General features: G+C 37.5%; 1 protein-coding gene across 8 annotated transcripts in view; it reads right to left on the bottom strand.

The window, feature by feature from the left end:
• The window catches only part of Slc25a26 (solute carrier family 25 member 26), a 169037-nt gene that overhangs the window by 28704 nt on the left and 116252 nt on the right, over nt 1–24081 (bottom strand). For 6 of the 8 annotated variants that reach the window (XR_015439137.1, XM_021266014.1, XM_004854168.4 and 3 more), the window contains one exon: nt 18539–18583. Coding sequence is in view for 7 of the 8 variants with exons in the window: in XM_021266014.1 (XP_021121673.1) it covers nt 18539–18583 (45 nt within the window). In the remaining variant the exon portion in view is untranslated. Of the gene's footprint in view, nt 1–4400; nt 18368–18538; nt 18584–24081 lie in introns of those variants that run through there. The other 2 variants (XM_087181334.1, XM_087181335.1) reach the window with 1 other exon arrangement.

Raw genomic sequence — 24081 nt, 5'->3', positions numbered from 1 at the left:
TATCAGTCAGGCATGGTAGCATACACCTGTACTCTTAGCATTCCGGAAGACGAGGCAAGAGGATCACAGGTCACATACCTGGGTAACTTAACAAGACCCTGTTTTAAAATAAAAAATAAAGATAGAACTGAGGATGTAGCTCAGTGGTACAGCACTCCTAGGTTCAATCCCTAGTATCACACAAACACACACATACAGAGGAACACACAAGATGTTTATCAAAAATAGTTAAAATGACAACTCGAAGGACTTGCTCTGAAAAGCCCCTCTATGTGGAAGCAGATACACTGACAAGCCATCCTCCATCCTCCACAGCACCAGAAAAATATAGGTAAAGAAGGGGCCACCTGCTTTCGTCACCCTTCATCTTTAGAGCTCACTGGGCCCTGCACAGTTCCTTACACAAAGAAGGCAGGCAAATGTTCGTTACTAACATCAATAACTACAGTGTTAAGTAGGGCTTGATAATTTACCCTGGTGTAAAAAACAGAAAAACATGATGTGGCCAACTATTCTAATCCCAAATTTATATTCTCAGGTCAGTAGAGAACCATATAAATCAGGGATGCCAAATAGGTTCCATACAGTGGCTTAACTTGATCTGGACTGGATGTGGCGTTCTAGTGAGCTGTGCTGAGAAGCCAAGAATTACTGTGGGCTCAACAGTGTGCTGGCTGTAATCTACCGGCAAAGCCTGTGTGGCAGAGCAAGGCAAGAGGAAGCACATACATGACACATCGCATATGTGAACCAAATATCCTGAAGCACCCAGACTGTTTGGAAAGAACCAGTAAACAAGTCTAAAGAACAAATAAAGATAAAGCTAACATTTCCCTCTTCCCATTTTTAAAAAAGGAAGTTACATGTATGTAAATGTACAGGTGGATCCCCTGAAATCAAATACTGGCAGGGTCTTAAGACTTCCAAAGGAACCAAGACAGCAGACATTTTAAAAAGTGCATATATCTGTATCTATGTATCATCGATATTTTTTGGCTATACTTGGGATTGAACCTAGGGTGCTCTACCACTGAGCTACATCCCCAGTCTCCCTTTATGTTCCTATTTTGAGGCATGGTTTCACTAATTTGGCCCGGAAAGACTGAATTTGAGATCCTCCTGTCTCAGCTTCCCTAAGTACTAAGATTATAGGTATGTGCCGTAGTGCCTGGCTCTTAATATGTACAATAATCTGATCAAACTAAAGGGGGAAAAAGTCTCTTTTCTCACACTTTGACTCAGCCAGAAAAAGTCCGTGTGACTCACACAGCAATCATTTTATCATCATGGATTGTATTTATAGGAGGAAAAATACCTAAAAGAAGGCAAAAGAGAAATTCTGATGTGCATTTTTGCCAAGACCTTGACAGCGTAGGGTCCAAAACCAGGGAGAGTGGTGGGAGATGACAAAAAATTGAAGAATAATAGGAAAAAAGGCAAAATTACGCTTCATAGCTGGGACCGGGTGGAACCTGATAAGCTAATGGCAACCTGGTGTCCAGTGCACTCTATTTTGTTTTTGGTACCGGGGATTGAACTTGGGTCCTTGCGCTTGCGCAGCAGGCAGCGAAACCACTGAGCTAAATCCCCAGCCCGTCCAGTGCACTCTTTACTTACAGTGTAGGAAGGTGGGGAAACTAGTACCACATGGCCTAGGCTGAACCTGATTATATTGTGATAGGGACATGCACAGAAAAGGAATAAGGATACATAATGTAACTGTCTCCTGGGGCTGTGCCATCCAGGATCTACAATCTTAGTCAGACTAATCTTGGAGGAGAAAGGAAGTAGGGATTAGGTGAAGGACCATCTTCAGGCTTGGCCCGCACCTCATTTCCTTTTTGTTGTTGTTTTCTTTTGAGTTTATTTTTGCAAAAGACCCCCAACCCTCTGTATGGAGGCCATGGACGCATAAGGCATGGAGAAACCTCACTGAAGGAATATATTGAGTGTTGTTAAGACCCTGGCTCCATGAGTAACTGCAGCAGGATTCCTGGCAACTAGCTGCACAGCTCTGATTGAGGAGCTCAGAGAGGAACCCAGGCTTCCAGCAGCCATGCCCTTCCCATGTGTGCTCTCAGACCCTTACAGTACATGATATTCATTTTCATTCTCTCTCCTCCCATGCTTTCACTTCTTCCTTTCTTGCTTCCCTCCCTCATTTTCTTTGTGGTTCTGGGGATCAAACACAGTAATGTTAAGCATGTACTCTACCACTGAGCTACATTTTCAGTCCCCCTCTTTGGCTTTGCCATGATTTGTTCTTAAAGATACAAAGTCTTTCTATGTTCCTCACACTGACCCCCAACTCCTGGACTCAATGGATCCTCCTGCCTCACCCTCTTGAGTAGCTGGGACTAAAGCACACAAACTAATGTATCACTACATGCAAGTTTCATGTCTGTTTCTTCTCCCCACCATCTGTGTTGGCTCAACTATAAAACAAAAGCATTTAAAAAACATTCGTTTACTCTATGAATCTCAGTGAAAAGGTGGAAGAATGACATACTTTTTCTAATTAATACACTCCTTATATGGATTTCTCAATAACCTAGAAATAAAAAAAGCTGCATATTACTTTGATAATATGAATGAAAAGATGCTGAAGAATTCTAATTCTTTTTCCATAAAGTGTCTCATATTTTCTAAGATGTAAATTAAGAATTAAAATTTGCTTACTTTTTGACTTGTTCAAAGATTCCTGTTTCTTCATACTCCAGCACCCAAAAAGAAAAAAAAATGGTGCTTGCTTCATTTTAATAAAAAATTATTTTCCTTGTCTTCTTTTTCTTTGTTTGCAGTGCTACAGATTGACCCCAGGGCCTCATACAAGCTAGATAAGCACCCTATTTCTGCACCACACATCCCGCCTTGCTAAAATCTTAATCAGCAACTTTCATTGATTTGACTAGTAATCTGGAAATAGAAGTACTTTATTCTTATTTTCAGATAGTATTCTTCCATAATGACACATTATATTTAATTTCTGGTAGCAAGTTAGTTTGTATAAAGTATATACATATAGGTACACTCACATGTTTACTCTATTATTCTCTTTTCTATCTTTAATATGCCTGTACTGAAATGGATATGCTGAGCAAATATGCTCTTGCAGACTCCACAGTCTACCAGTTGCATGAAATGGAGTATGTGGTTATCATGAGCACTAAACATCTTCTAACTCTTCTGTTTATACTACTCAAAGTATGGGGCAAATTTGTGTGGCTGTAGTAGATACTTAACTATTATTAAAATTTTAAAAAACAAGCTATTTGCTCTTTAACCTGAAAACATAATCTTTATATAGTACTGTACATTTAAAAATATTTATTAAATATAAGAGAATCATATACATAACTGTTTTACACATTTAACTACAAGTGAAATGATAATCTATGGTCTTCACTACTATTACAAAGCTATGATTTCATCAGAGAAAAGCAGCAGCGTAATGTTGTGGCTTTACACAACCAAATTCATTTTATTTTCATTTTGCTTCAAATGTTGTATCTTAAAGTTTGCATTTGTTATATAGTTAGTGCTATGTAATGTTCTAACACCCTGTCACTAGAAGTTGCACTATGTAGATCCGGCACTATTCTTAACAATTCCCTAGCAACTGTATAGGAAGACAATGGAAAACATTCCTACAGGATATCATCTCATCATATTGTTTTATAATACGTTTACTTTTCACCTAAAGCTCAGTAAGGGAAAACCTATATGATTAGAAAGAATCTATTTTTACGGCTGTGAACATACTTCTGAAAGAATGTAAAAATAAAACAGCCAAGACATACAGTTAACTAACTTTGCATTGAAATTGAATAAGATGGAATTCTAACCTTTAAAAATAAGGAAATAGTCAGGGGCCAGGGATTTAGCTTAGTGGTTCTGCCTCCTGCCCTGCAAGTGCAAGGACCCGAGTTTGCTCCTCAGTAACAACAACAAAAAAAGAATATCCAAAAATAAGGAAATAGTTAAAATCAACAGTGGTGTGAAAGCAGCATAAAAAACATAAACATAAATATACACAGGCAGAAGACAAAGTTTCTCCCTTTAATAAGCAATGTCCAATGTGGGTGGGAGAGGTTCAACACAAATACATGGAAGAAGTGGCTCTGGGTGCAATGTTACCCTAATGTATCTGGTCTTCTAGGAAGGTCCCTGAGAACCATGCTGCCCAAAGACAGACAAACAAGGGAGGTGTGGGAGAGGTGGATAAGAACCCTGGCAGCCAGGCTTCTAAGATTTAATGCTGGCAAGTTAAAAAGTCCATGGAACTTACAGAAATGCCTTAAATGGGCTGACTACACAGAACATGACCTCTACTTTTTATTAATTTTTGAGCATATGAAACTGAAAAAATACACAAAAGATACCACACATTATTTTCAAACTTTTTATGCCCCTTAAATTCTTTTATTGGTACATTTTAGGTATACAATACATTTACATTTCTCATTGGGAACTTGCACCTTTACGAGATGTATCTTGGTTCTCATTTTTTCCCCATTCCCAGCCCTCCCTTTACCCCCTCCACCCTTCCCTATTTACATAGACTTTGTTTCCATTTTTCCATTTTATGATATTAATTCCATTCCTTTCTTTCTTTTCCCATACCCCTCACACTTCCCCTTCCCCTTTGCCCCTTTTCTTCCTATTTCATATTATCTATTATACCTTTTAGTCCTTATTTACACTTTCAGTTTCTCACACTAGAAAAACTATTTGGTATTTACACGTGTTCCATTTATTTCACTTAAGAATATCATGTCAATGTGCATCCATTTAGCTATAAATGTCTCTAATTTCTCTTTTTTTTGGCTGAGTAGTACTCCATTTTATAAAAAAAAAACTCATTTTCTTTATCCAGTTTCCAGTTGATGGGCATTTGGGTTGCTTCCAAGTTTTAGATATTACAAATTGTGCTGCTATGAACATGGGTGCACATATATCACTGTGGTATGATTCTTTTAATTCTTTGGGGAAGATACCCAGCAGGGGAATAGCTGGGTCAAATGGGACTGGCAGTCCTAGTTCTTTGAGGTATCTCCATACTGATTTCCACAGTGGTTGAATCAGTCGACACTCCCACCAGCAGTGGAGGAGGGTTCCTCTTTCCCAACAGCCCCACCAGTATTTGTTATTGGTTGATTTCATGATAGCAGCCATTCTTTCTGGGGTGAGGTGGATTCTCTGCATTGTTTTCATTTGCATCTCTCGAATGACCAGTGATGTTGAACATTTTTTCACATATTTATTTGCTATTCCTACTTCTTTGAGAAATGTCTGTTCATTTCAGATGCCCATTTTTGGACTGGTTCTTTAAATTTGGGAGGTCTGATCTTTTTAAGTTCTTTATAGATTTGAGACAGTAGGCCTTTATCTAAGGAACAGCAGGTGAAGATTTTTTCCCACATTGTGGGTTGTCTCGTCACACTGCTGGTGGTTTCTCTTGCTAAGCAGAAGCTTTTTAGTAAGAAGAGATCCCACTTGTTGATTGTTTGTGCTAGTTCACAGGCAACTGAGGTTTTCTTTATAAAATCTTTTCCTACACCAATGTCTTCAAGAGTTCTACCCAACCTCTGTTCCAGCCCGTTCAACATTTCTATTTTAATATTTAGATCTTTAATCCATTTTGATTTTAGTTTAGTGCATGGTGAGAGATACAGGTCTAGTTTTAATCTTTGGCAAGTTGAGGCCCAATTTTTCCAGCACCATTTATTAAAGAGGCTATCTTTCCTCCAGTGAGGGTGTTTGGCTCCTTTATTGAAGATGAAATGGCTGAGTGTGTCTGGAGTTGTTTCTGCATCTTCTAATCTGTTCCATTGGTCCTCAGGTCTGTTTCTTTGCCAGTACCATGCTGTTTTTATCACAGTAGCTTTGTAGTATAGTTTCAAGTTGGGGATTGTGATACCCCCTACCATATCTCTGTTACCTAGAATTGCTTTTGCTATTCTGGGTCTCTTCTTGTTCCAAATGCATTTTTGGATTGTTTTCTCAAGGCCTGTGAAGTATGCTGCTGGAATTTCAATTGGGATTGCATTGAATCTATATAGCAGTTTTGGAAGTATGGCCATTTTCATTATATTCATCCTTCCTACTCAGGAGCAGGGGATGTCTTTCCATTTTCTGATATCCTCTTGAATCTCTTCTTTTAAGAGTGCTACAGTTTTCAGAGAAGAGGTCTTTGATTTCTTTTTGTTAGGATGATTCCTAGGTACTTCAGTTTTTTGGGTGCTATTGTGAAAGGAACTGTTTGCCCTATTTCTGTCTCAGTGAGTCTTTTGTTGGTGTAGAGGAAAGGTACTGATTTTTGTGTGTTGACCTTCTATCCAGCTACTTTACTGAATTTGGTAATTAAGTCTAGAAGACTTCTGGTGGTGTTCTTGGGGTCTTCTATATAGAGTATCATGTCATCTGCAAATAATGACAATTTGACTTCTTCGTTTCCTATCTTTATTCCTTTTCTTTCCTTCTGTTGTTTAATTGCTGTGGCTAATGTTTCCAGAACTATATTGAACAAGAGTGGTGATAGTGGACACCCTTGTCTTGTTCCTGATTTTAGTGTGAAGGATTTCAGTTTTTGACCATTTAGTATGATACTGGCTGTTGGTTTTTCATAGATGGCTTTTAACAGATTGAGGTAGAGACCATCTATTCCAATTTTTTGTAGGGTTTTTATCATAAATGCATGTTAGATTTTGTCAAATGCTTTTGCTGCATCTATTGAGATGATCATATGGTTTTTGTCCTTAGCCCTATTGATATAGTGTATTATATTGATTGAGTTGCATATGTTGAATCATCCCTTCATCCCTGGGATGAATCCCACTTAGTCAGAGGGTACAAACTTCTTGATGATCTTCTGCATTCTGTTTGCCAGTATCTTATTAAGGATTTTTGCATTTATGTTCATTAGTGAGATTGCCCTATAGTTCTGTTTTTTGGTTGGGTCTTTCTCTGCTTTGGGGATCAAGGTGATGCTTGCTTCCAGGAATGAATTTGGAAGTATTGCTTCCCTTTCAATTTCATTGAAGAGTTTAAACAACAGTGGCAGTAGTTCCTCTCTAAATGTCTTGTAGAATTCAGCAGTGAAGACATCAGGACCTGGGCTTTTCTTAGTTGGTAAGTTTTTAATTACATGTTCAATTTCATTGGTTGATATTGGGTTGTTTAGAATTTTTAGGTCTTCTTCGTTCAACTTTGGTAATTCATATGTATCTAGGAATCTGTCCATTTCTTCTGTGTTTTCCATCTTATTGGTGTATAGGTTGTGGAAGTAGGTACTGATGATCCTCTGGATTTCTGCTGGGTCTGTTGTCATTTCACCCTTTTCATTCCTAATTGCATGGATTTGGGCCTTTTCTTTCCTTTTTCTGATAAGGTTGGCTAAGCGTTTGTCAATTTTGTTGATTCTTTCAAAGAACCAACTCTTGGCTTCATTGATTTTTTGTATCGTTCTCTTAGTCTCCATTGCATTGATTTCTCCTCTGATCTTTATAATTTCTTCCCTTGTATGAGTTTTGGGTTTGTCCTGCTCTTCTTTTTCTAGAACCTTTAGGTTCAGCATCAGGTTATTTAATTGAGCTTGCTCTGTTTTCCTAATATTTGTATTCACTGCTATGAATTTCCCTCATAAGACTGCTTTCATTGTGTCCCATAGATTCTGATATGTTGTATTGTCATTGTCATTTAATTGTAGGAACTGTCTGATTTCTTAATTTCCTCTGTGACCCATTGGTTATTCAGAAGTGTGTTGTTCAATTTCCACGTGTTTATGAAATTTTTGCAGTTCCTTTTGCTGTTGATCTCCAATTTCATCGTACCATGGTCTGATAATATACAGGGGATAACTTCAATTCCTTTGCACCTACTTAAACATGTTCTGTGAGCAAGTGTGTGGTCTATTTTGGAGAACGACCTGTGTGTAGCTGAAAAGAATGTATATTCTTATTTTTTGGGTGGAACACTCTGTATACATCTGTTAAGTTCATTTGTTCAAGAGTTCGATTGAGTTCTAGTATTTCATTACTTATTTTTTGTCTAGTTGATCTATATATTTGTGACAGTGGGGTGTTGAGGTTCCCCAGTACTATTGTATTAATGCATATATGGCTTTTCATGTCTGTTAGTATTTGTTTTATATAGTTGGGCGCACTAGTGTTTGGTGCATAGATATTTATGATTGTCATCTCTTCCTGCTGGATTGTTCTTCTTACAAGGATGTCGTGTCCTTTGTCTCTCTTAATCAGTGTTGGTTTGAAATCTACTTGATCTGCAAAGCGGATAGCCACTCCTGCTTTTTGGGGGGTTCCCGTCACATAGAGTATTGTTTTCCACCCTTTAACTTTCAGTCTATGAGTTTCATTTTGGATTAAGTGTATTTCTTGTATGCAGCATATTGTTGGATCTTGCTTCTTGACCCATTCTGCCAGTCTATTTCTTTTGATTGGTGAATTGAGATCATTAACATTGATGGTTATAACTGAAACATATTGACTTAACATTTTCATGACTTTTTTTTTGTTGGATTCTCCCCCTTTACATTTAATTTCTTGTCATGCCCAATGGGCTCATTCTGCTGTGCTTCCTGGGGTTGTGATCCTCATTGTCTGTTCCTAGGATGTTGTCTAAAATTTTTTGGAGTGCTGGTTTGGTATTCATGAAGTTCCTAAGGTGCTCTTTGTCACGAAAATATTTTATTTTTCCATCAATTTTGAAAGATAGTTTTGCAGGGTACATCAATCTGGGTTGGAGGCTGTTTTCCTTTAGGGCTTTGGATACGTCACTCCAAGCTCTTCTTGTCTTGAGGGTTTGTGTTGAGAAGTCTGCTGTGATCCTGATGGGTTTTCCTTTGTATGTGATTTGTTTTTTTTCTCTCACTGCTTGTAGAATTTTGTTCTTCTGTTGAGTTTCTGGAATCTTAACAATTATATGCCTATGTGTAGATTGTTTTTGATCCAGGCTAGTTGAAGTCCTATATGCCTCACTTATCTGTAGGTCAAGTTCTTTTCCCCGGCTTGGGAAGTTTTCTGCCATTACTTCTGTGAAGAGTTTTTTTATGTCATCTGCAGTCTCTCCTGTTTTTTCATTGACTCAATCAGTCTTATGTCATTCTTCTTTGCATCATCTAGCAGCTGCTTCATTGATTTCATGTGGTCTCTTACAATTTTAAAGCAATTTTTCTTTTCGTGGTCACTAATTGCAATCTTATCTTCTATATCTGAAATTCTGTCCTCACATTGGCTCATTCTGCTGTGTAGACTTTCGGTGGAGTTTTTCATGTCCTGGAAATCTGTTTGCATCTGCTTTATGGATTCCATTTGTTTCCTATGTTGGGATTCCATCATGTTCCTGAGCTCCTCTCTAGATTTATTAATCATACCTTGCACTACAAGCACAACCTCTGCTGTTATCTGAAAAATTATTTCTGATTTCATTTTTTCCAGATCCTCTTTTCTTGCCAGTTCCAGGAGTCCAGGTAGTTGAATACCAGAGTGTTCCATCTCATTTCCCTTTGAGATTGCTGTAGGTGACCTGGAAGTTTGGTTTTGAGACTTGTTTACGTGTCTTCTCATTTCAGTGGGGGTGCAGTGCTGCTGGTGCTTGCACAGCTCACCTCCTCTGAGCTGGAAGTGGTGGAATGGCAGCCTAGAAGCCACTTTCTCTGGGTTGGGAGCAGTGGAGCAGCCGCCTGGAAGCCCCTATCTCTGGGCTGGGATCAGTGGAATGGCGACCTGGAAGCCACTAACTCTGGGCTGGGAGCAATGGATCGGTGGCCCAGAAGCCCCTACCTCTGGGGTGGAAGCGGTGGGACGGTGGAATGGTGGCCCGGAAGCCCCTACCTCTGGGCTGGGAGCAGTGGCAGGGCTATTTTCAAACTTATTTGTCAAAGGATTAAGAGTATCAGGTCTGACATAAGCATAAATATCACATTGTTTTTCTTATATAAGAAACCCAGAGTAAAAATAAAGAGGACAATAAAAGATTATATAATAGAAAGTAGGAAGGCAGATCATTCTCAAAGAGGAAGAAATCTAGAGATGGGGGAGAGGAGAGAGAAGGAAAGGATAAGGGATGGGAAAAAATTGGGATGTGTTATGTACATTTACCAACTCCACACAATGGATGTAAACATGTACTGCAAACCTATATACACACAAAACTGGAAGAGGATTAAGGGATAGGGGGCAGTGGAGGGAGGGAAGGGAAAAGGGATAAAACTAGGAATTAAGATGTGTTATGTACATGCACCAACTTTCCACAAAGAATATGAACATTATAGTATGTAGTACACACATGTACTGATAAAAAGAATATCAGGTCTAGAGTCAGAAGCCTGGGGTTCAAATTCTGGCTATACTCTCAGTATTCCTGTAGCCTGGGACAAGACATTCATTCTCTCTCTCAGGTCCCAAAGCTACAAAATGAAGATCACAACAGATGCTCCTGTCACACAGAACTATCACAAACATCGGCAGCAGATCACCTTGGAGATTGCTGATCACAGTGCCTGCTACACTGTAACTTGGAGAAATGATACTTACTGCTGTTTTTATCACTGATGCTGTCACTGTCACATAGTCAAAGGATGCATTACAGCAAGGAGAGGCTTGAGTGACCCAACGAAAGACTCTCTGATCCCTGATTAAGGTGGGTTAACAAGGCCCACCTGTGTGGGCTGTGTGTGGCTTGAGCAAGAGATTAATGTACAGACAGTCTGAGCCCAGGGCTGGCTTACAGGATCTGTTCAACCCAAAGCTGACCTATTTGGTAAGTGTTTGGGTGACAGTACATGCCTACCTAAATAAAGTAGGTTATTAAAATGCCAGTAAAGAAGTAAATGAGTGTTGTAATTACTGAGAGGGAGGAAGGGAAGAGGTAGACAAGAAATGTCTCTGTAAGGTGATGTTTGATCTACGATGTGAGGGACGACTGAGAGTTGGATGTGAGAAAGTCTAGGAAAAGAGCTAATGGCCGCTGAGTGAAGGTATTTTAGAGATTGAGAATGAAACCAGGGAGACCACATTTTTTTTTTGAGGCACTGGGGACTGAATCCAGGGTCTTCACACTGAACTATAGCCTCAGACCTTTCTTAAATTTTGAGACAGGGTCTCACTAATGCATTAAGTGACCCTCGCTGGGCTTCAACTTTCCATCCTCCTGCCTCAGTCTTCCAGAGTGCTGTGATTACAGGTGTGCACCACTGTACCTGGCAAAAATAGACAATTTTAAAGGAAGAAGTTTACTGTATATTATCCCTCAAGAAAATCAACTCAAACAAACATATACATATATATTTCCTCTATAAAATATGTATGTACATATTTCCTCTAAAAGTGCCTATATAAAGGCATTTTCACATATACTTAGAAAAAAGATTTTAAAACACAATATTGAGGGAAAAAAGGACAAAGCAGCCTGGGAAACTCACCTCAGCTCCCAGGGAGGGTAACTCATTTCCACAGACATGAGGGTAGCCCCTAGGGTCACAAGTTCCAGGGAAAAACAACAGACAGGGGCGGCAGCACTAGCCCTAAGAAAAGACCACAGCTACTGTAAACTGCAAAAACAGGATGGGGTTGAAGACTCCAGTGCAGCACCTACCATTTTGCCAGAGAGTGATTAATCAGGTACTATTTTGTGAAGGGGTGGGTTATTTAAGACTGAGCCACAGAAAAGAACTATAAAACAACTTCACTGCAGGGTTATGCTCCCACAATGACTCCTAATGTTATGCTTCCACAATGACTGGGTGAGAGACAGCCACAGGAGATGGTTGCAGGCAGGGAGCAGGCTAGACCCAGACTCTCTGAGAAGTTTAAACTTAAGGCAGGAAGGACCCTCCATAGTGAGAAACCAGGCCTAGTGTGTGTGGCTTTCAGAAGTGGCTGGATCTGAAAGTTTGGACAGAGTCCAGCCAGCCATGTAAACCTTCACCTGCTGCCTACAACCAGCAAAGACCAGAGGTCTGATTGATTTCCCGAACAAAGACACACCTCAGCTTGGACAGCTGCCACAGCATAGGTTGAATTGGACACAGTGATGTCTGGAACAGGAGTGCACTCACAAACCTATAGGCTGTCAAACTAAGAGGAGAAAAAAATGACTTGATTCCAAAACTGCAGATCCTGGAAAAGTAACACTTGTTCAATATACAGAATTTTTTTAAAAACTCATTTCTTTATCTTTTTTTGTTCATTGGTTTTTTTGGGATTGGGGTTTTTTTTCCCTTCTTTATTCCTTCTAGTTTTTTCAGTTTTACTCTTATTTTTCTTTTTTTCATGATTTTATTCTTTTTCTTTTTTCTTACTCTTGTTTGTTCTTTTCTGTTACTGTTAATTCTACTAACTTCTTTTTATTCCCTAACATTCTCTATATCACTTTTCTCTCTTCCTCATCTCCCATTACTCAATTTTTCAAATTTTTCTTCTTTCATTGTCTTGTTCTTCACCCCTTCTATCTTTACTAGTATAACTATCAAGCTTTATTAATCTTTAGATAGTTAACTCTATACTACACTGCCAAATACTGTTCAATAGGTAGTGAAGAAAAAGATGTTGCATTTAGCAGTCATTTACTGTACATCAATATTTAGTTTGTCTTAGTATTTATAATTATAGGTCTTTTCTATGATTACGGGTGGTACATTATTTATTCTTATGGTATGTCAATATCCAGTTTGTCTTTGACACTATTATACTTGCTGATTTTATTGCTTTTGCCAAGATGGCATAGTTGTTGCTATTAATTGGTTTTCTCTGTATGCCAATATCTGGATTGCCTTTGTGTCATTAACAATACTGTGGCCCATTCTCACAAAATTGGGTACTAGGTCAAATACACAGCAGCCTCCCATCTCAAATAATGAAGGTGGTCAGATCTTAGGAAAGATGCAAAGGCCTATACAGTTAGCCATGCCCAAATTCATCACTGAAAAAGACACTAATTAAAGAGGTCTCCATACTAGCAACAAAGTCTTCTACTATAATCAACACACAAACTTATCACAGAAATTTTTAAAACTCCACAACAACAGGAACATAAGAAAACAAGGAAACAAAATGCCTCCAAAAACTTTCAACTCTCCAAAAGCTGATCCATGAGGCATAGAGGGGGAGGAAATCAAAAGCTACACAGCCAAATTATTCAACAGGATAACAGAAGAGACAAAAAATCAGATCAATAAGGTACATGGCAAACTCAAAGAAAATATAACTAAACAGATAATGGATTTAATAAACAAAATGATGACAGTTTACAGAAGACACTAATAAAAAGCTAGCTGAAGTAAACAAAACAAACAAAATGTGAATGACCAATTTAGCAAAGAATCAGAGTCCATGAAAAGATACCAATCAGAAATTCAAAAGATTAAAAATTCTATTGAAAGCACAGGCAACCGAAGCAATCAACATGAGAACAGAGTGTCAGAACTAGAATACCGGATTGATGTTGGTGACCATTTATTCAGAACATGAAAAACAAGAGAACATGAAAAGAAGAGAACATGAAAATCGAATCCAACAGCTACTAGATGATCCAAAGAAGACTTAGAGTTAGTGAAAAATCAGAAGACAACACAAATGGCATAAAAAAACTTGTTCAGAGAAATAACAGCAGAAAACTTTCCAAGTATGGGGAAAGAATTAAGCAAGTAAGGCATACAGGGCCTCTTGGAGCCAGCTAACTATGGATTGAAAATTCTACAAACAGAGCTGGCATAAACCTTTCCTCTTTTAACTTGTGGGCGTTGAGTACTGTCTCAGCAACAAGAAAAATAACTAAGACACCAATCTTACCAAAAAGAGAGAAAAAAAAAGACCCAAATCACAACAATTAGAAATGACAGTTGAAGTCACAACACGGTTAAAATGAAGATTATTAGTTACTACTTTGAGAACCTGTAGTACAATAAATTGGAGAATCTAAAAGAAATGGATAGATTCCTAGATACATATTAAATACCAAAACGGAACCAAGAAGATATAAAATCCCTGAATAATCCAATAACAGCCAATGAAATTGAAGTAGTAATTTTTTAAAAAAACTACCAACTAAAAAAAGCCCAGAGCCTGATGGATTCACTGCTGAATTCTATTTTGTTTAAAAAAAATTTTAGATATACATAATAACATTTATCACAAAGAATTTGTACCAGGACATGACATATTTTGCTTCTTTTCTTTTCTCCATTTCCTCCCTTCCCTTATGTACAAAAGCTTTGTTCCCATTTTTTTTCTTCAATTTTCTCTCCCTTTTTTTCTTGTCCCTTCTTTCTCACTGTTGAATTCCACAAGAACTTCAGGGAGGATCTAACATCGATACTCCTCAAACTTTAATGAAATTGAAAGGGAAAGTATACTACCAGTCATTCCTTAAAGCAAGCATTAGCCTGATTCCAAAACCAGGAAAGGACCCAAACAAAAAAGAGAATTACAGGCCAATTTCTCTAATGAACACAGATGCAAAAATCCTTAACAAGATACTGGCAAACAATGTAACAAATCATCAAACATCATACATCATGACCAAGATGGCTTTAACCCAGGGATGCAGGTATGGTTCAACATACAGAAATCAATAAATGTAATACATCACAAACAGAAGCAAGGACAAAAATCACATGATCATCTCAACTGATGCAGAAAAAGCCTCTGACAAAACACAACATCCATTAATGATTAAAAAAAAAACCCTAAAGAAACTTAGAAGGACCCTACACAATGCAAGATAAGCTATTTATTTATTTATTCTGGTATTGGGGATCGAACTTGGGACCTTCTGCTTGTGAGGCAGGTGGTGGACCCACTGAGCTAAATCCCTGGCCCAAGATAAGCTATTTATGACAAATCAATAAACAAGATCATATTAAATGGGGAAAAGCTGAAAGCTTTCCCTTTAAAATAAGGAACAAGAAAAGGATGTCCACTATCACCACTCTTGTTCAATGTAATATTCAAAATATTAGCCAGAGAAATCAGGCAAGAGAAAGAAATGAAAGGGATATGGATAGGAAAGGAAGAAGTTAAATTATCATTATTTGCAGATGAAATAATCCTCTATATAGAAGTCAAAAAATTCCAACAAAAGATGCCTTGAGTTAATGACCAAATTCCACAATGTAACAGGATACAAAATCAACACACAAAAATTAATAGTGTTCCTCTACACCACTGAGAAAGAAATTAGGAAAACAACACTATTCACAATAGCATCAAGAAAAATTAAATACTTAGGAATTAACCTAACCAAGGGAGTGAAAGACTTCTACAATGAAGACTACAGTGCTCTGAAAAAGAGATTGAAGACATCAAAAATGGAAAGATATTCCCTATCCCTAGATAGGCAGAACCAATATAGTCAAAATGGCCATATTTCCAAAACTTATACATAGATTTAATGCAACCCCAAACAAAACACCAATAGCATCCTCATGGAACTAGGGAAAACAATCCTAAAATTCAGATGGAACCAGAGCAGACTCAGAATAGCAAAAGCAATCCTGGACAATAAGAGCACAGGAGGAGGCATCACAATCCTGGATTTCAGGATTTACAAAGTTACAGTGATAAAAACAGCATGGCACTGGCAACAAAACAGACATGTGGATCAATGCAACAGAATGAAGGATGCAGAAACAAACCCAGGCATCAAAATCTTTGACAAAGGGGCCAAATATGCTGGAGAAATGGTAACCTCTTTAACAAGTGGTGCTAGGAAAACTGGCTATCCACATGTAGAGAAGATTGAATGTAGACTGGTATCTCTCACTATGTACTAAGCAAAACTCAAAATGAATCAAAGATCTAAAACAGTAACACTTAATTAGCTAGAAGATAAAATAGGTAAAAGTCTTCTTAATGACACAGGCATAAGCAAGGACTTTCTGAGTAGAACGCCAATTACATAAGAAATAACACCAAGAATCAACAGATGGGATCATATCAAATTTAAAAGTTTCTGCATAGCAAAGACAACAACCATTAGAGTGAAGAGACAATCAACAGAATGTGGAAAAAAATATGCTAGCTATATCTTGGAAAAGGATTAATATCAAGAATATATAAAGAGCTAAAAAAAAATTCGGCTCTCCAAAATAAAAGACCTAATCAAAAAACAGGCAACTGAAATGAACAGATGTTTCTCAGAAGAAGTAGTACAAATGGCCAAAAAATACATAAAAAATGTTCAAAGTTTCTTGCCATTACAGAGATGAAAATTAAAACAACACTAGATTCCACCTTACTACAGAAAAAATGGCTAACATCAAGAAATCAAATAACAACAAATGCTACAGAAACTGCCAATAAAGGAACCCTTCTTTATTGTGGGTGGGAATGTAAACTGTACAATTGCTATGGAAATCAGTGTGGAGATTCCTCAAAAAACTAAAACTAAAAATTCCACTGAATCTAGCTATTCTCTCCCCTTCTACATCTCTTCCTGAAAGGGTTAAAAACATCATATTACAGTGATACCCATGTTTATAGCAGCACAGCTCCTAAGACTTAAATGTTGGAAGCAGCCTATATGTCCATCAAGAGATGAATGGATAAAGAAAATGTTGCATTTATACACAATGGAGAATTATTCTGCCATAAAGATAAATTTGAGTCATTTGTGGAAAAATGGATTCACCTTGAGACCATAATGTTAAGTGAAATGAATCAGACACATCAGATTAAACATTGCACAGTTTCTCTTATACAAGAAACCCAAAGCATACATAATTAAAGAGCAAAATAAAAGTTAAGAGTAAATAAGGGATAGATCTTTCTGCAAAAGAGAAGGGGACCAAGAGATAGAGGGAGGGGTGAGGGAGGGAAGGGGAAAGAGATGAAAAAAATAATTAAGATGTATTATGTACACGTACGAACTCCCCATTAGGAATGTGATCACTATGTCCTGAAACACGCACCAATAACAAGAGAAATCTGTGAGGAAAATGAGGGCATACATTTTAAAGTAACTCAAATTAGACTTTTAGTTAAATACAATTTTCACAATTAGAAAATTATGTTTTTGTTTTGTTTTTTTTTTGGTACCAGGGATTGAACTCGGGTCCTTGTGCTTTCGAGGCAGGCAGCAGAACCACTGAGCTAAATCCTTGGCCCTCACAATTAGAAAATTAAAAAATAAAACCACAGTATTGGTTACTCTGAAAAATTTAAGACATTTCTTAACTAGCTAGAATCCTACAAATGTCCTTAATATTGGAAAGAGATAAATCCCATGCCTTTTCTATCTTTAGACCTAAAAACATTCCTTCACTAAGTTAGGCATCAGGATGTCAGAGTGTGCAGAATCTGTGTGAATGCTGGTTATTGAAGCACTAATAAAGCGAGTCTTGTTTGCTGGACAGCTGTTGCCTTCATTGTTCTTTTGTTACACACTAAAAAGGAGAGCTAGTATGTTAATGGAATCTGACCTTCTCATTGGATAGCTGTGATGTCATGCCCCAAAACACTGCCAGAATAATCTGTTTTCACCATATACCACAGAGGAAGTGGTAAAATAGAACCAACAAAACACAAGACTCAAAAAACTGTATTACTGCTTAAAATCAGATCGCTTATAAGAAACATTTCTCAATATTCAAGATTCCAGAATTCATCTTTAAGAATAATGTTTTGTCTCAATTTATTACCCTTTAGTTTATCACCTTGAAAGAATTTATTTCAGTGTCCAAATAACTTTTAGGATATTCCTCAAAAGATAGCTTATACAAAGACTCTATCAATAACAACTACAAAATTATGGGTGTGATTCCTTTATTTTTGAATTAGATAATGCCTCTAGTTTGGTCATTTATGAATCATTTTCATTTGAACAATGGCTTTCAATCCTTTTTGACCATCATTCCAGTAAGAAACATAATTTACACTGCAAACTAGTATAGATACACACATGTGTGCACATGTACTGAGGTTTTACAAAACAATACTTTTCCTTACTATGTACAATGTTCTCAAATATTTACTTTCTTAACCAAGGTCTTTGAAATGCTGGCAAAGACCCACACAACTCCTACCATGAGCCATAATTTTCAGTAACACTGCACCAGATGATACAAACCTAATGTAACATCCATGCATATTATGAACACAGGTTTTTATATTATGTTTCTCTGTGAACAAATGGTTTTCCCCAGGGTTGACTCACAAGTCTTCACATTCTGTGGCTTTTCCCTGGGGCCTCCAAGTCCTACTGAATGGTGGCAGGAATAGGCAGGAGAGATGGAAGGACATTCAGGCCCCCAAGGCCCTGCTGCCCCCCCCCACACACCTGTGGAGCAGGTCTTGCTATTCAGGGTCTTGCTTTCTTTCCTTTCACACTTATCTTCACTGTTATTCCTTACCTGGTGCACATACACACATATAAAGTGAAGTGAAATAAAATTTCACTGGATAAACAAAGTACAGCAATATGGAAATTAATTTGAGTTTTTAAACTTCTAGTCAACATTGTACTATTCTTTGCCACACTCAAACTGTTGGACACTTGTGATATAGATAGATTTTAAACTTACCTTTAAGTACTCCCACAAGGGAAACTGGACCAATGAAAAAGGAATCTGGAGAAAGGAGAAAAAAAATCAAATTAGAAAAAAATCTATGTTTGCCTAGCATTATTCATCATTATAAGAACCTATAATTATTGTTTAGTATATATATAACAAACTCACAGGTAAGCATACACACTTAGAAAAAGAGGTAAATTATAACCATAGATCCTCCACAACTTTTGGAGCCCAAGGATATAAAATGATGCTGTGATTCTCTGTGAAATGCAAAGTCTTGACATTTTTTCTACTTTAGGGTTAAGGCTTGTCTGCAGCTTAGTAGTCAAAGCATTAGGATTTTAAAAAGAAATGAACAGAAGATGGAGGAAGGAATGTGGAGGGACAAAGAGTCGGAGAGGAGGAGATAACAGAGAGGAGGAAAGGAACATAGGTAGAGGGGAGAGTCAAGAGGAGAAGGAAAGGAAAAGGCAAGTGGACAGAGGAAAAGGAAGAGTAAAAAATGGAGAGAGGAGGGAGAGAGTGATGAGAAGAGGAAGAAGGGAACATAAAGGAGAGAAGAGTAAAGAAAGGAGGAGAGGGAGGAGGGAAAGGAAAAAAGGAGATGGAGAGAAAAGAAAGAAGATGGGAGGAGGATGTAGAGGGCACACAGAAAAGAGAAGGGGGACAGAGCCACTGTAGGAGCAGGCTGACAGCAAAAGGACTCCAGGGCAGAGCTGCCGGTCCTGGAGTGGGAGGGGTGAGCCTCAAGGAGAGTATACAGAGAAAGGCCGGAGGAGCGCAAAGTCCCACACAGATCTGGGCAGAAGTGGCCTGACTCCTGATAGAGGCCCAAGGGCAGTCAGGGAGAGGAAAACTCAGTAGTGAAGAAGGATGAGTGATCAGGAAGTCATGGGCTTATACAGGAAGCAGTTACAGTGAGTAATCTAACAATATGTTTTATCTCACTTTAACAACAGTGTAGGGCAGCCAGTATCATTGTCACCCCCTTTTATATATAAGGAGTCTGAAGTTCAAAGCAGCTATATAACCTGCCTAAAGTTTCTAGGGATTTACAGCCCTGTCTCATTACTACATCACCCAAGAGACATCTAAGAGTATTTATTTGAAGATAATTCACTCATAGTGCTATGAATTTGCTATTAAATTTTCTGAAATTCTAAAATAGAAACCCCCTTCATAGTTCCTAAAAAGTAAATACCTAAACTCCAGCAGATCCACCCACTAGCTTATGTAATACCTAGTCATAGGCCAGGGCATTGACTAGATACTGGCACCTTCGGCACATCACAGCCCTTATATATGTATGGATATATAAAGAATACCTACCTTCATAAGAGTTAAGGCCATTATTTCTGAAATATTTTTATGTATTTAGAAATTTAGTTTAGTAACATCTAACTCTGATAGAACAAATGACTGCCCTGGGTGTAACAGACAGCAGCCAAAGAAAGAAAATAATTTTTTCAGAAGTATGCTACGGTTTATATCTAGATGTCCCCCCTAAAGCTTCATGGGATCGTAGGGAGGACCTTTAGGTGACTGGGTTATAGAGGCATTATAGCTGACTTGCTATTAGGAGATGGGGTCTGATCAGAAGAGGTGGGTTTCGGTGGTGTGACCAGAAGGTTAATCGCGCTTCCTGGTTCCTCCCTTGGCTCTCTGCTTCTGTTACCATGACATAAACAGTTTCTCCTCCGCTATGCTCCTCCGCCATGAAGTCCTGCCTTGGAGCCAGGCAAGAATGGATCGAAACCTCTATAAACTGTCAGCCAAAATAAACCTCTCCTCCTTTAAAGTTATGGTTGTTGGGTATTGTGCCTCATGGATGAGAAAAGTGACTAAAATATAGTGGCAGTGAGAGTAAAAAAATGTCAACAGCCTGGATTAATATGACAAACTAGGATCTAAGAGAAATTTGGTGAGCAGATTCCCACTGTGAATGTCAAAAGTTCCACAAGAAGAGTCAAATTTAGATTTTCTTTTCCTTCTTTTTCTTTTTTCTTTTTGGTCATCAAAACAAAATCATCTGACACTGTCCATTCTGAAACTAAACAGACATATTTACAATTAAATTATTAAAACTTCAAAATCTGACTACATAATAGGCTTCTAAAACTTCTTCTAAATTTAAAAAAATGTGATAAAATAGATCTAAGGGGACTAACAAGCAGGGTTATAGGTCATTTTTTCTTTAGACTTCTCTCAAATTCTAATATATCACATTTTAACAAGACTGTAAATATTTCACATATATAAGATGAAAAAAGCATGAAAGTGTATTGTGATGATCCCTGCTATAATTATTCACTTCTTGATTAAAGTAACCCATAAAATTGCACTGTTACCTGAACTTATTTGATATTGCTTATTATTAGATTTAAAATTCTGTGGAAGAATATTTTACCCATTTTCCTCTATAGAAAGTTATTAAATTGTTCCTTCAGCTTGAAGAAATAACTTAAAAAATCACATATTTGGAATGGTTATTTATTTTTAAAAGTAAGCCAACAGTAAATCCCAGCTTTACTCTCTAAAACAAAGTTAAGTGACAGTCTAAGATAAATATAATTATTTAAGCATTTATAGTACATTTAATTATTTCTGGCATCTAGTAGTGAAATACTGCTCGGAAGATAAATTCCTGATGTGTGAAAAATTTTTCAAATGTTCTTCAAGTCAAAATTGTGTTGCAGGGCTGGAGATTTAGCTCAGTGGTTCTGCCACCTGCCTCGCAAGTGCAAGGACCCAAGTTCGATCCCCAGTACAAAAAAAAAAGACTCAAAATTGCATAGCACACTTGTTGTTCATCATGTGAAGGAGTGATCATAGAAATATGTACCACACATGTATAGGGCAGCTTGCCAGCAATTGAGGCTACACAGCTTACATAAACACTTCTCTCCACTGTGGGGAACGTAGCCCTCAGAGAGGAGCTACCTCCTGTCTGGGTTGGAGTTATACAACAGTGGTGTTTCTTCAAATCATGAATTTTATACCCCAAACAGATGTAAGCTGTTATTCTAAAATGTTTTATAGATGAAGAAAATGAATAGCTACACTCAGCGGTCTTATATTCCAAAACACAACATACCTATTTTATTGCACCAAAAGTTACAAAATGGCTCACTGTTGTGACCTGTTTAATGCTTGCATTTAAGATGTTTTGTTTGAATAAGGCTATTAAGACCCAGGGTACTAATAAGTGAGTGGCAGTAAACCGAGTGACCATCAAAGAGGCAGGTGTTGGGGAAAACCTGCTACCAATCAATACAGTCTCTGCTTAGTACCAAACATGGCAACTGCTCCAAAACACAGTACATGTGAGGATGGTAGGCAGAAGAAATAAAATGAAACCTGGGTATGGCAACCAAAGGAAGCAAGTGCTGGGTGTCACAGATGACATCAATGATGCACAAGATTACTAATCAGAAACATGCTTTTATCTGTTATTAAGTACTGGACTTGAACTATCCTTAAAGCCAATCAATGCTTCCAACTCTGTGATCTAAAATAAATATCTCTACCTTTGTGCTCCTTTAATAGAGAAATGATTTATAATGTAACTGAGGGGACGTGAAGTTATGATTTCTAATGTATTATTTACCTCAAGTTCTACATTTCAATGAAATGATCACATCAGAACACTAATATATTCTTTAAAATAAATAAAACTTTTTTAGAAGCTGCAATGAATGCAATGCCACTATGAGTGTCCTAGGAACCAAAGGAACAAGAAAGTACATTTTAAAAGCTAGGAAAGTTATCACATTTAGCAGAAATAACCAAAAATTCTACAGCATTAAGATTTTTTTTTTAATTTTAAAAAGAATGTCCAAGACTTCAAATCACAAGGCATCCGAAGAACAGCATGGAACTGGTAGCTCTGCCATAGAGGAGTGGGTGTAGCTGCGGGCCCATTCCAAATTCAAGGGATCCCATAAGTGAATCACAAGGGAGTCTTTTCTTTGTTGGATGACAATTTCCAAATTCCTGTTTTGATTTAGGGTTTTCCATTCTAGTGTCCCACAGATAACAATGCCATTCTATTCTTAAATATACTATGCCTTTTCCCACCCAACCCCAATGGTAACCAAGGACAAATGAAGTTGAGGCATAGAAACTTAATCCAAAATGACTACTGTTCCTTTTTTGGTCATTTGTTTGGAGGTACTAGGAACTGAACCCAGGTGTTTCACAATGACCTACATCTCCAGCCCTTTTTTATTTTGAGACAGGGTTTCACTAAGTTCCTATGTTGCTCATACCACATATGAATGTGTGATCCTCCTGTCTGCGTCTTCCAGAGTGCTAGGATTATAGATGGCACCATTATACCCAGGCAAAGTGACTATTACTCTTTAAAAAATTAAAAATACAAACGAGAACCATTCAAATCTAGTCTGCTAGTATTTGACATATCACTAAATAATTTTAACAATTTTGCTTTTTTTTGGGTGGTACTGGAGAGCGAACCCAGGGCTGCCCTACCACTGAGATATATAAATATATATCCTTAGTTATTTTTCATTTTGAGACAAGGTCTCACTAAGTTACCCAGGTGTAACTCCAACTTTTGATCCTCCTGCCTCAGCCTACCCCAGGGATGGGAATACAGATGGGAATACTTTTTTTTTTGGTACCAGGGATCGAACTCAGGACCTTGTGCTTGTGAGGCAGGTGGCAGAACCACTGAGCTAACCCCGGCCCCACTTTTTTTTTAAAAAACAACTACAGTATAATCCAATTATGTGCAATGCACATAGGGAAAAGAATGTTTATCTAATTAAAGAAATAAACCTACAAGGAGAAATACTTCTTAGGTTAGTAAGATACACAAAAATTCCTAAAACATGTTTCCAAAGAAAGCCCAATACAGACCTAAAAGAGACAAAATCTAATACAGAAAAGGAGATGAGAGTGAGCAGTATGTCTGTCTGTCAGGTGAATCTTCTAGACTTCAAAGGCCAAACACTGAGGGTACTGCCAATCACTAACTCAGTGCATGACACACAAGAAGGGCTCAATACACTATATATAAAGATAATGCTTAGATTTTTCTCTTTCTACATTCTACAGAATCATCATGGTGATTTTATCTAGGTAGAACCAGCTCCCAGTCTTTCAATTTACATGCTAGTGTACTAGTGATGTAACACTATTTTGTAATGAAGATAATGGCAATGTCAAATTAGTCTGTACTTGTAAAATCTGAAAAACAAGTGTCACTATTTCACTGAAATCAGGCAAGAAAAAAATTTAAAATATGGATTTAAAAGAAGGAAAACTGTCTCTAATCATAAATGACATGATTATTTTGGTAGAAAATCCTAAAGAATCTGAAGGGAGTCTACACAAAAAAGAAAAATATATGTGTGTGTTTATGTACCAATAGAATTTCTAAATACTAGCAGCTTAAAATAAGTTAATATATATACATATATATTTAAAAACCAATTTATTTACAATATCATCAAAATAACACAACTACTCAGGATTAACAAAAGACTTGTAGGATCCCTGTACTAAAAGTTATAAAGTAACATTAACAG

Source organism: Heterocephalus glaber, unplaced genomic scaffold (assembly GCF_053883595.1).
Source record: "Heterocephalus glaber isolate CG9 unplaced genomic scaffold, H.glaber_assembly_v1.0 deba00001472, whole genome shotgun sequence".
Classification (NCBI taxonomy): domain Eukaryota; kingdom Metazoa; phylum Chordata; class Mammalia; order Rodentia; family Bathyergidae; genus Heterocephalus; species Heterocephalus glaber.
Note: the sequence above shows the minus strand (reverse complement) of the source record. Positions and strands in the feature narration are given on the sequence as shown.